The sequence below is a fragment of the Phoca vitulina genome, unplaced genomic scaffold (genome assembly GCF_004348235.1).
Source record: "Phoca vitulina isolate PV1807 unplaced genomic scaffold, GSC_HSeal_1.0 scaffold78, whole genome shotgun sequence".
Taxonomy (NCBI): Eukaryota; Metazoa; Chordata; class Mammalia; order Carnivora; family Phocidae; genus Phoca; species Phoca vitulina.
In genome coordinates, this window is record NW_022589781.1 from 371,740 (window position 1) to 385,659 (window position 13,920).

General features: G+C 38.6%; 1 protein-coding gene across 1 annotated transcript in view; it reads left to right on the forward strand.

The window, feature by feature from the left end:
• LIN9 (lin-9 DREAM MuvB core complex component) overlaps positions 1 to 13,920 on the forward strand; it is a 66,758-nt gene that overhangs the window by 23,674 nt on the left and 29,164 nt on the right. Inside the window, exon 7 of the mRNA XM_032393937.1 lies at positions 4,492 to 4,649. Coding sequence (XP_032249828.1) covers positions 4,492 to 4,649 — 158 coding nt within the window. The remainder of the gene's footprint in view (positions 1 to 4,491; positions 4,650 to 13,920) is intronic.

Sequence of the window (13,920 nt, forward strand, 5' to 3'; positions counted from 1 at the left end):
GGATAGTGTGATGACTATAGTTAATAATACTATAGTTGCTGACAGTGGATCTTAAAAGTTCTCATCCCAAGAAAAAAAATGTTTTATCTATATGTGGTGTCAGATGTTAACTAGACTTAGTGTGGTGATCATTTCACAATATATACAAATATTGAATCACACTGTTGTACACCTGAGGGTTACAAAGTGTGTTATATGTCTATTATACTTCAATAAAATAAAAACACACGCTATCTCAGAAAAACAAAACCCCAGAAAGAAAAATCAAGTGAATCTATCCAATGTGTTGTTTTCTGAAAATTACTTTTCATGTGAAATGACTTTTCCTTTTGCAGTGTTATCTTGCTTTCTAACACAATGGAAAACCTTATATTACTCTTGAGTGAAGTTTTGAAATCTGTTAGATTATTTTCATATTATGTCTCTGCCTAGTAAAAGCATATACAAAAATTTTTCACTTTAGATGGTGGGAAAATCCAGGAAAGGCATGGAAATATAGTGACTTGGGCAAGTAGAAACAGAATTTAATTTTAATGATTTCTGTAGATAGTGATGAAATGCAAGGAGAACTTTTAATTGAACTGGTAATATTTTATTTCTCTATTAAAAGATGATGTTGCTGATGATGTTTTGAATATTTCCCTCATTTATAAGAACACTTGCACACACGCGCATGCACACACACACACGCACACACGCACACACACATATACAATGAAATACTACTCAGCCATAAAAAAGAGTGAAATCTTGCCATTTGCAACAACATGGATGGACCTCGAGCATATTATGCTAAGTGAAATAAATCAGACAAAGAAAGACAAATACCATATGATTCACTCATGTATGGAAACTAAAAAAAGAAAAAAAAGAGGCACCTGGGTGGCTCAGTTGGTTGAGCGTCTGCCTTCGACTCAGATCCTGGGGTCCTGGGATCAAGCCCCGCATCGGGCTCCCTGCTCAGCGGGGAGCCTGCTTCTCCCTCTCCCTCTGCTGCTCCCCCTGCTTGTGCTCTCTCACTCTCTCTCTGTCAAATAGGTAGATAAAATCTTTAAAAAAAAAAAAGGACAAAAACCCAAAAAAACTCTTAAATACAGAGAACAAACTGGTGGTTACCAGAGGGGAGGTGGGTGAAATAAGTATAGTGAATTAAGAGGTACAGATTTCTAGTTATAAAAAGAACAAGTCATGGAGATGAAAAAAAAAAAGTACAGAATAGGGAATATAGTCAATGATATTGTAGTAACGTGGTGACAGGTGTTGAATATACTTATTGTGGTCAACATTGAATAGTGTATAAAATTGTCAGCTCATTATGTTGTACACCTGAAACTAATATAACACTGTATGTCATTTTCATGTCAATGAAAAAAATGCAAAAAAAAAACCCAATTAATAAATTGCTAGATGATTTCAATAGATGCTTCACCAAAGATACAAGGATGTCAAAGAAATACTAGAGAAGATATTCAACATATTAGTCAATAGAAAAATGCAAATGAACCCATAGTGTCTAGAATTTACATGATTAAGCATACCAAGTGTTGGTGAGGCTATGGGGAAACTTGGAATCCTATGTGCTGCTGAGGGGAATTATAAAATGGTGTAACTGCTTTGGAAAACTGATGATTTCTCTCTCTCTTTTTTTTAAGACTATTTTTTTTTTTTTAGAGAATTTAGGTTTAGAGCAAAATTGAGAGGAAGATAGATTTCCCATATACTCCCTCCCCCCCCAGATACACAGTGTTCCCCGTAACAATATCTTGTTAAGACAGTGATACATTGTGGTGAGTCTATATCAACACATCATAATCCCCCAAGTCCATAGTTTACATTAGGGTTTACTCTGTGGGTTTTGAAAAATGTGTAGTGACATATATTTATCATTATAATGTCATACACAGTATTTTTATTGCTCTAGTAATCTTTTGCGCTCCACTTATTCCTTCCTCTCCCCATGGCCCCAATTCGTGGCAACTGCTGATCTTTTTACTGTCTCCAGAGTTTTGCATTTTCCAGAATGTCATATGTTGGAATCATACCATATGTAGCCTTTTCAGATTGGCTTCTTTCACTTAGTAATATGCATTTCAGGTTCCCCTGTATCTTTTCATGGTTCGATAGTTCATCCTTTTAATGCTGAATAATATTCCATTGTCTGAATATACTACTATATTTTTTATCCTTTTACTTACTAAGGGACATCTTGGTTGCTTCCAAGTTTTGGCAATTATGAGTAAAACTGATGTAAACATCCATGTTAAGGTTTTGGTGTGGACATAAGTTTTCAGCTCATCTGGGTAAATACCAAGGAGTGTGGTTGCTGGATTGTATGATAAGACTTGTTTAGTTTTGTAAGAAACCACCAAACTATCTTCCAAAGTGTCCATGCCATTTTTACATTCCCACCAGAATGAACGAGAGTTTCTGTTGTTCCACATCTTGCCAGCATTTGGTGTTGTCTGTGTTCTAGATTTTGGTCATTCTAATAGATGTTAGTAGTGTCTCACTTAATTTGCATTTCCCTGATGACATATGATATGGAGCATCAAAGTGGCTTATTTGTCATCTCTATATCTTCTTTGGTAATATTTGGCTTCTTTGGTTTCTTAAAAGGTTAAATATACACTGATCATATGACCCAGCCATTCTATTCCTAGGTATTTAGTTAAGAGAAATTAAAGCATAGATTATACAAAAACATTTCTATACAGAAATGTTCGTATCAACTTTGTTGTAATAACCCCAAACTGGAAACAATGCAAATGTCCACCAATAGGTGAATGGATAAACAAATTACAACACATTCAAAGAAAAGGATACTGTTCTCCAATAAAAAGAATGATCCATTGAGGGACGCCTGGTGGCTCAGTCCGTTAAGCATCTGCCTTCAGCTCAGGTCATGATCCCAGGGTCCTGGGGTTGAGTCCCGCATTGGGCTCCCTGTTCAGTGGGGAGTCTGCTTCCCCCTCTCCTTCCCGCTTGTGCTCTCTCTCACTGTCTCACTATCTCATTCTTAAATACATTATTCAAGAGAAAGAGGAAAAGAGGGAACGGTGAGATGGATCGTCTGATTTCAAGTTGTTGTTTTTTTTTTAAATGTTTATTTGAGAGAGAGAGCATGAGCAGGGGAGGAGCAGAGGGAAAGAGAGAAGCAGACGCCCCACTGAGCAGGGAGCCAGACGTGGGCCTCAATCCTCTGTCACTATCTCTGTCTCTCTCTCTCAAATAAATAAATAAAATCTTAAAAAAAAAAAAAAGAACCATTGATACATGTAACAACATGGATTAATCTTGGCATAATTATGCTGAGTGAAAGAAGCCTGACAGAAGAATTCATACTAGATGATCTCGTTTATATAAAATTTTAGAAGATAGAAACTATAATGACAGAAAGCAACTTAGTGATTGCTTGAGAAGTGGGGGTACGGAAGTGGGAGGGATGCAAAGGAGGGATAATCGAGTGCCACAAGGAAACTCTGGGGAGTGATTGATGTCTTCAGATGTTCATTATCTTGTCTGTGATGGTGGTTTTATGGATATATATTTTGTGGCACGAAAGCTATGTTTAAGTTACTTTGGTTCATCCCAGTATTTGAAAATAGAAGTAAGATAGGCCCTAAAGATAAGGGTAAATTCAGTATTTATGCTTTAAGGCAGGAAGTATGATTAAACATTTACACAGTGGTAAGCCTTGTCTTTAGTTCTATATTGGCGTGCTCTCTGGGTCACAGGGAAAATATCATGTTCTTCTAAATAGAATATTATAGTTGAACTTTGTCCCAGGAGGAGACCTGGCATCCAGATGCAGTGTTGTCAAAGGATGGTGAACAAATCCTCCTGCTTTGTAGGGAAGGATAATGTAGACTTGCTTATAACCCTTTAAGTCTTGCAAAGTCCTATTTTTAAAAAGATATAATTTACTTTGAAGAGAAACAATTATTATTTCTAAGAACTCAAATACATTATTCAAGAGAAAGAGGAAAAGAGGGAATGGTAAGATAGATGGTCTGATTTCAAGGTTTTTTTTTAAATTTATTTTTTAAAAATGTTTTATTTATTTATTAGAGAGAGCATGAGCAGGGGGAGGAGCAGACGGAGAGAGAGAAGCAGACTCCCCACTGAGCAGGGAGCCAGACGTGGGGCTCAATCCTGGGACTCCAGGATCACGACCTGAGCCAAAGGTAGACGCTCAACCGACTGAGCCACCCAGGCACCCCTGTTTGTTTTGATTTTAAAGATTTATTCACTTGAGAGAGAGAGTGTGAGTGAGCATCGGATAGGGCAGAGGGAGAGGGAGAGAGAAACTTTAGCAGACTCCTTGCTGAGCTTAAGCACAACCTGGGCCTTGATCTCAGGACCCTGAGATCATGACCTGAGCCGAAACTAAAAGTCAGATGCTCAACTGACTGTGCCACCTAGGGGCCCCGTGATTTCAAGTTTTTGTATAGGATAGTTATCAGTTTCTATGATTTTTATAATTTATTCTAGATGTTCTTCTGCATTTTTTGAGGAAGAGAGATCAGCATTAAAACAGAAACGACAGAAAATAAGGCTCTTACAACAAAGGAAAGTTGCAGATGTTTCCCAGTTCAAAGATCTCCCAGATGAAATTCCTTTGCCCCTGGTTATTGGAACCAAAGTTACAGGTAAGTAAGTGAACATAAGCTCATTCATTTTGCTTTATAATTTTTCACCAAGATAACTACTAGGTAACCACTAGACAAATGGCTTTTAAATTTTAAAAGCTTAAACTCTAGTTCTACAGCAATGTACTACGGAAGTTATTATTTGTTCTTCTGTGGCATCTGGTTTTTAAACTACTTGGGAAAAAGTGTAGTAGTTCAAAGCAATGTCTACTACAACATAAACTAAAGTAAACTGCCACAAAGATGAAATTTAAAATTCACTGGAATAAGCATAGCTAGACATTGTTTAAATTTCTAAAATTTTAAATTGTTCTGTCTTTTGCTTTTACATCATTTATTTTCCTTCCTAACCAATCTTAAATGGTTAGTTCACAAGTACCATTGTTTTTGTGCTCTTTGGGTTTGGGATAGTCCATTTCTAATGACTGAATAGTAGGTAGTTTGCTCAGAATTTTATTTTAAGGGTGTAAATTCTGTCAACTCATAGGTGTGAGTCTGTGTGTTCTGTTCAGTTATGACATGGAAGGAAAGTACCACCAAAACCTCAAGTTTAAATTAATCCTTAATAATTTGGTAAACTAAAATTACAATTTATGTAACACAGGAAATAATAAGGTGTTAAGTGAGTAGGTAAATTAGTAACTGTATTGAAAGGGATTAAAAAATGGTTGGATTAAAAAAATGGATTTATCAAAGAATATTTTCTGGAGGAAAGGTAACCTTGAGTTACATATTAATATCACTTTTTCTGGTTATAAAAGTGGTACATGTTTCCATTATATTATTAAAAATGGGTAATTAAACGGAAAGGTAGATTAGAGAGAGGAGACTGTATCCTGTACAGTATAAAATGCAGGTAGAAAAGAGAAGAGTTGATTTGGTCATAACTTACCATGACAACTTAACCATGTACAGAAGTTATAGATGATCTCTCTCTCAACAAAATTAGTCTGCAGGTGAGATTGGAGATGAAGTGAGGGGGAGATTGTAGTCTTGAAAAAATACATTAGTTCTAAAACACCATATAAATAAGTACAGATATAAAGTCTGCAGTACCACTACAAATCAGAGAAGTGTTGGAATGCATAGAGTGACATAAAAGTTAATTGTTTCAAAATTTTAAGGACTGGCAGTTTTATGGAGGGTCTATAAGTAGGTTATTCTTGTTACAATGGAGAATAGGTTGGACAGGATGTATCAAGATATGAGAAAAGGGGGTGCCTGGGTGGCTCAGTCGGTTAAGCATCTGCCTTTGGCTCAGGTCATGATCCTGGAGTCCCAGGATCGAGCCCTGCGTCTGGCTCCCCACTCGGTGGAGAGCCTGCTTCTTCCTCTGCCCCTTACCTGGCTTGTTGCTCTCTCTCTCTCTCTCTCTCTCGTGCTCTCTCAAATAAAATCTTTAAAAAAAAATATGAGAAAAGTTTGGGGCGCCTGGGTGGCTCAGTCGGTTAAGCGTCTGCCTTTGGCTTGGGTCATGCTCTCAGGGTCCTGAGATTGAGCCTCACATTGGGCTCCCTGCTCAGTGGGGAGCCTGCTTCTCCCTCTCCCTCTGCCCCACCCCCTGCTCATGCACACACACGCTCTCTCAAATAAATAAATAAAATCTTTAAAAAAAAATGATTTTTACATTTTAATTTTTATTTTAAAGATTTTATTTATTTATTTAGAGAGAGAGCATGAGCAGGGAGGAGAGGGAGAAGCAGGTTCCCTGCGAGCAGGGAGCCCAACTTGGGCCTCGATCCGGACCCTGAGATCATGACCTGAGCCGAAGGCAAACGCTTAACCAACTGAGCCACCGAGGTACCCTGAGTTTTACATCTTTAAATGGCTGAAAAAAATCCCAGTAATAATATTTTGTGACACATAAAAATTATATGAAATTCAAAGACTTCATTAAGGAGGAAAGATGGTTCATAACTGAAACACTAATAAGAGGAAGCAGGGCAGGGCCAAAAAAAGTCTGCCAATAATTTTTTGTTTACCATACTGTCCAGTATGCAATACAAAATTACTAAACCTATGAAGAAACATGAACACCGGTTCTGTAGTCAAAAGAAAAAGCCATCAGTAGAATTAGCTGAGATGGCTTAGATACTGGAATTAGCAGTGGCTTCAAAATGTTTGTTATAAACTTAATGTAAATGTCATAATGAGTGGGGAAATCTGAGAGATAAAGAGGAATTATTTAGGTCTAACAAATTTAGAAGTAAAAAGTACAGTATCTGAAAAGAAAAAAAATTTTTTTTTTTTTTAGAGATTTTATTTATTTATTTGACAGAGAGTGAGAGAGCAGGAAAGAGTGAGCATGAGCAGCAGAGGGAGAGGGAGAAGCAGGCTCTCTGCTGAGCAAGGAGCCCAATGCGGGACTCGATCCCAGGACCCTGGGATTATGAACTGAGCTGAAGGCAGACACTTAACTGACTGAGCCACCAGGCGCCCCAATAATGAACTTTCTATAGAAAATGGCAAATATGGGGGCGCCTGGGTGGCTCAGTCGTTGGGCATCTGCCTTCGGCTCGGGTCATGGTCCCGGGGCCCTGGGATCGAGCCCCGCATCGGGCTCCCTGCTCCGCGGGAAGCCTGCTTCTCCCTCTCCCGCCCCCCCTGCTTGTGTTCTCTCTCTCGTTGTGTCTCTCTCTGTCAAATAAATAAATAAAATCTTTAAAAAAAAAAAAAAAGAAAATGGCAAATATGTGTAAAATGGAACAATCATGTTGCAAGCTTCTTGAATTTGTTATGAGAGCATACGATGTTGACTATGAGTAGATTGTAGTAAGTAAAGCTTGGGTATTCTGATCTGTAGAGTATTGAGGTTCAAAACCTTCCGGGTGCATCAGAATTACCTGGAGGGCTGGATGAAACAAATTGCCAGACTCCCTTCCACCCTCTGAGTTCTGATTCAGAAGGTCAGGGGTAGGGCCTAAGAATTTGCATTTTAACAAGATTCCAAGTGATGTTAGGGCGCCTGGGTGGCTCAGTCATTAAGCGTCTGCCTTCATTTAGCGGTTAAGCGTCTGCCTTTAGCTCAGGTCATGATCCCAGGGTCCCTGCTCTGCGGGAAGCCTGCTTCTCCCCCCTCACACTCCCCCTGCTTGTGTTCCTGCTCTCACTGTCTCTTTGTCAAATAAATAAATAAAATCTTAAAAAAAAAAAAAAAGATTACAAGTGATGATGCTGCTAGTGTGGGGCTATACTTTGAGAACTAGTAGAAGGACCTACTTTTTTTTTTTTTTTTTTTTTTAGAGAGAGAGAGAGTGGGGCGGGGAGGGGCAGAGGGAGAGGGAGAAACAGACTCCCTGCTGAGGGCAGAGCCTGAGGCAGGGCTGGATCTCACAACCCTGAGATCGTGACCTGAGCCAAAATCAAGAGTCTGACGCTTAACCAACTGAGCCATCCAGGCACACCAGGACCTACTTTTTAAAAAATGCTGAGAGGCGCATACCTAAAAAACCAACAGAGAAGTTAATTTTGAAATTCTAGCAAATAATTAAGTGAAAAGATGATGGGAAATAAAGGACAGGGGAACAAAAACCATGGGATAAATAGAAAATAAACAGCAAGATGGTAGACTCAAGTCTGGTCCTATTTTCATTATATTAAATGTCAATGAACTAAGTACAATACTGAAAAAGTAGAGATTATCAGACTGGATTAAAAAAAAAAAAAAAGAAATGTCTGGTGCGTCCGGGTGGCTCAGTCTGTTAAGCATCTGCCTTTGGCACAGGTCATGATCCCGGGGTCCTGGGATCCAGTCCTGCATCAGGTTCTCTGTTCAGCGGGGAGTCTGCTTCTCCCTCTCCCTGCCGCTCCCCCAGCTTATGCTCTCTCTCTGTTAAATAAGTAAATAAAATCTTTTTTAAAAAATGCCTAACAGTATGCTATCTTTAAGAATTATACTTAAAATATAAAATCACCAATAGATTAAAAGCAAAAGGGTGAAAAAGATATGCCATGCAGCTATTGACCATAGAGAGTTGAAGTGGCTGTATTAACATTAGACAAAATAGATTTCAAGACAAGGAGTATTACCAGAGAGAGAGAGAGGAATGTTTGATAATGATAAAAAGGTCAATTCAGCAGAAGAATGCAACAATCCTAATATACATTCATTAGTAAGTCCTTCATAACAGAACTTTAAAATACTTAAAGCAAACACTGAGACAACTAAAGGAAGCATATACAAATCAACAGTCATAGCTGTAGATTTTAACACCTCTCTACCAGTAACTGAGAAGAAAAAAATCAGTACAAATATAGAGAATCTGAAAAACACTGTCAATTATGATGATCCAATTGATATATTTTTTAAAGATTTTATTTATTTGAGAGAGAGAGAGAGGAGGGACAGAGGGACCCTGAGATCATGACCCGAGTTGAAGTCAGAAGCTTAACCAACTGAGCCATCCAGGTGCCCAGATCCAATTGATTTTTTTTTTTTTTTTTTTAAAGATTTTATTTATTTATTTGACAGAGAGAGACATAGCGAGAGCAGGAACACAAGCAGGGGGAGTGGGAGAGGGAGAAGCAGGCTTCCCGCAGAGCGGGGAGCCCGACGTGGGGCTCGATCCCAGGACCCTGGGATCATGACCTGAGCCGAAGGCAGACGCTTAACGACTGAGCCACCCAGGCGCCCCCAATTGATATTTTTGAACGCTAAGCCCCAAAACTATAGAATACATATTCCTTGCACATGCACATGATTTGTTTGTCGAAATAGACCATCTGATGGCAATGTCAATAAATTTTAAGAGATTGAAATCATACATAGAATGTCTCTGAACACAACAGAATTTAATTAGAAAGCAAAACAATAAGATCCTGAAGACATTCAAATATTTAGGAATTAAATATTCTACTTGTAAGTAACTCCTAAGTAAAAAGAGAAAGTTCAAGGGAAAATAGCAAATACTTATAATATAAAAATAATAAAAATATAACATAAAAATTTGTGGGGTACAGATAAAGCAGTAGTTACAGGAAAATTTACAGTTTTAAATGCTTATATCAGAAAAAAATGCTTATATATTTTAAAAAACTGTTTAAATTTGCATTTTAAGAAACCAGAGAATAAACCCACAGCAAACATCATACTCAACAGGGAGTTGAACTAATAAAAACTATTGGAACTAATAAATTCAGTAAAGCTGCAAGGATATAAAATCAATATACAAAAATTGTTGCATTTCTGTATGCTAATGTTCAAAATACTTGAAAAAGAAAATAAGAAAACAATCCCATTTATGATGGCATCAAAAACACTAAAATACTTAGGAATAAAGTTAACCAAAGAAGTGAAAAATCTATACACTGAAAACTATAAGACATTGATGAAACAAACTGAAGACACAAATAAATGGAAAGATATCTCATGCTCATGGATTGGAATACTCAATATTGTTAAACTGTCCATACTTTCCAAAGCCATCTATAGACTCAGTGCAGTCCCTGTGAAAATTCCAGTGGTGGGTGCCTGGGTGGCTCAGTCAGTTAAGCGTCTGCCTTCAGCGCAGGCCATGATCCTGGGGTCCTGGGATCAAGTCCCGAGTTGGGCTTCCTGCTCAGTGGGGAGTCTGCTTCTCCTTCTCCCTCTGCCGCTCCCCCTGCTTGTGCTCTCTCTCTCTGTCAAATAAATAAATAAATGAAATCTAAAAAAAAAGTTCTGCCAAGATTAATCTGTTGAGTCCAAATCACAGCAGACATTTTCTTTTTTTTAATTAAAATTGATATGCTTATTCTAATATTTATGTGGAAATGGGAAGGGTAGCCTAACTCAGAAGTGGATCCACACATATGTGCAGTTGACTTCCTAAAGGCATCAAAGCATTTCAATGGAAAGGAAGGGCATTCCAACAATGCTGGAGCGATTAGATATCCATATGAACCTTGATGCTTCCTCACACCTCACAAGAAAACTTTATCTAAGATGGACCAAAGGGCTAAACATAAAAGCTAAAATTATAAAGCTTCTATAAGTAAATATAGGAAAATAGCCTTGTGATTTGTAAGTAGGCAGATATTTCTTGGATCTGACAAAATAACAAAAGAAGATGATTTTTAGGTTTAACTTAAAAACTTTTGCTCATTAAAAGTGACCATTAAGGAAATAAATAGGCAGGCCACATATTGGGAATAAATATTTCCAAAATGTATATCTGAAAAAAGACCTGTATCTAGGGCGCCTGGGTGGCTCAGTTGGTTAAGCGACTGCCTTCGGCTCAGGTCATGATCCTGGAGTCCCTGGATCGAGTCCAGTATCGGGCTCCCTGCTCAGCAAGGAGTCTGCTTCTCCCTCTGACCCTCCCCCCTCTCATGTACTCGCTCTCTCTCATTCTCTCTCTCTCAAATAAATAAATAAAATCTTTAAAAAAAAAAAAGACCTGTATCTAGAAAATATAAAGAACTCTGTAAGTTAGTAATAAAAAGATAGTCTGTTTCAAATAACTAGATAAAACACTTGAGTAGACACTTCCCAAAGGAAGATATACGAATGGCGAATAAGCACATGAGAAAGTACTCAACATCATCAGTCATCAGGAAAATGCAAATTAAAAGCACAATGAAGTACCACTACACACGCCCCAGAATGGCTAACCCTGAAACAACTAGTAACACCAAGTGTTGCCAAGGATGTGGAGCTACCATAATTCCTGGACTTTTTTGGTGGCGTTGTGAAATGGTCTACTACTTTGGAGAAAAGTGTGCCAATGTTTTACAAAACTAAACTTATGCCTGCCCTATGATCCAGCTCTTCTCCTCCAAAGTATTTCCTTAAGAGAAGTGAAAACAGCTGTCCCAGAAGGATAGCTATGTATAGAATGTTCATAATTTTAAAGCCAAAACCTGGAATCAACAACAGGAAAATGGATAGACATAATATTTTCTTATGATGGAATACAAATTAGCAATTAAGAAAAACTACTGACATATAGATTAACTTCAGACAATATGTTGAGCAAAAGAAGCTGAAAGCTATAGAATGTATATCGTTAGGTTTTCATTTCTATGAAGTAGAACGAGCAAAATTAATTCATGGCAGAAAAATATCAGAAAAGTGGTTCTGCTGAAGAAGAGATTGATTGGGAAGGGGGAACTTTCTGGAATGATAGGAATATTCTGTGACTTGATAAAGGTTTGTTCTACATGGATATTTGCCATAATTTATAGAATTATACACTCACATTTAGATTTCACTATATGTAAATTTTACCTAAAAAAAAAAGTGCTATAAACAAAATTCCACATTCCTTACTGTGAAAAATTTTTTAGTAAACAAGTAGTAGTAGACCAGTTCTTCCCCCAAAACAATGACAAAATGGATTTTATTTTATTATTTTTAAAGATTTATTTATTTGACAGACACAACGAGAGAGGGAACACAAGCAGGGGGAGTGGGAGAGGGAGAAGCAGGCTTCCCGCTGAGCAGGGAGCCCGACACGGGGCTTGATCCCAGGACCCTGGGATCATGACCTAAGCCGAAGGCAGACACTTAACGACTGAACCACCCAGGCGCCCTGACAAAATGAATTCTAAACTATTGAATTCTAAACAATTGGGGGTTTTGCAGTAAGAGCAGAGCAGGCAGGTAAAAAGTGACTGGGCTTTGTAAATGGTTCGTCATGCAGTGGGAAGAGCAGAGGAGTTCTGACAAACACCAGGGTGCTCAAAGTGATGGGAAGTCTGAGTAGTGGAGAAGTTTGGGGGAAATGTCTAGAGAGCACAGTGTAGCCACACTGTACAGGAAAGTGTTCATTAGGTGTCCATTACTCCAAAGGGCTCTAGAGCTAGAACTCTGTGTAGTCAGAGAACTCAGGGTATGAAAAAAGATTTTGAAATCATTTGTTTGTTAGGAAATTGTAAGAATCTGAAGTGTCCCAAAGGTAATGTAGTTTGTCTAAGTCAAAGGGGTAAAGGGAAAGAGACCGCCACGAAGATAGGGAAGATGTGATTTATAGAAATAAATAGAGTTAAGATTTGACAGCTTCTTGTTAACCCAAACTCGAGTGCTAGCCCATAGCCGAGGCTCTGACCCATAATCTTTAAAGCTCCCTTGATGGCTAATGAAATTACTTTCTAGACTTTCGGGATGCCATTAGGTATATTCACCACATTACCAGCAAACCATCTGCTGTGCTTAAAGAACTGCCCCTTGGGGTGACTGGGTGGCTCAGTCGGTTGAGCATCTGCCTTCAGCTCAGGTCATGATCCCCCAGGGCATTGGGATCCAGCCCAGCATCGGGCTCTCTGCTCTGCAGGGAGTCTGCTTCTCCCTCTCCCTCTGCCCCTCCTCCCACTTGTGTGGTCACTCGCTCTTTTTTAAAGATTTTATTTTTTTGAGAGAGAGAGGTGAGGGACAGAGGGACAAGCTGAGCAGGGAGCCAATGTGGGGATCCATCCTGAGACTCCGAGATCATGATCTGAGCCAAAGGCAGATGCTTAACCATCTAAGTCACCCAGGCACCCCTTTCTCTTAAATAAATAAATAAAATCTTAAAAAACAAAAACAAAAACCCTGCATTTGGCCGTACACAAATCCAAAGGAGCAGAGTGACCATGTAATTTATTACCCGAATGGGCATACTTCTGAATGTTGTTAATAACTGAACTAGGATAACAGGTGTGAATGAACCAATGTTCAGGGCTAACCAGCTAATAGGGTCATTCTCCTTAAAGGATGTATTTGAAAATTTTTCTTATTATTAAATAATCTCAGAAGCTGTAGGATAATGCTGATAATCACAATAACATGTTTTTTCTTATATTCCTGAACTTGGCATTCTGACCTAGAGTCTACTTTTTCCCCTGAGTGATCATGTATACTAATGTAGGTTGCTGCTCTTGTTTTTTAATTTTTTAGCTTTGCATTGTCAGCACAGTGATCCCATACAGAAATGACTGTTAAGGGGGCCCCTGGGTGGCTCAGTCGGTTAAGTGTCCAACTCTTGGTTTCGGCTCAGGTCGTGATCACATGGTGGTGGGATCAAGCCCCGAGTCAGGCTGTGTACTCAATGCAGAGTCTGCTTGAGATTCTCTCTCCCTCTCTCTTGTTTGTGTGTGTGTGCTCTTTCTCTCTAAAATAAATAAATCTTAAATAAGAAATGACTGTTAAGGAGAAAGCTACATTAGAGACGAAGTTTATTTATTTATTTTTAAAAGATTTTATCTATTTTTTGACAGAGAGAGACAGCGAGAGAGGGAACACAAGCAAGGGGAGTGGGAGAGGGAGAAGCAGGCTTCCTGCCGAGCAGGGAGCCCGATGCAGGGCTCAATCCTA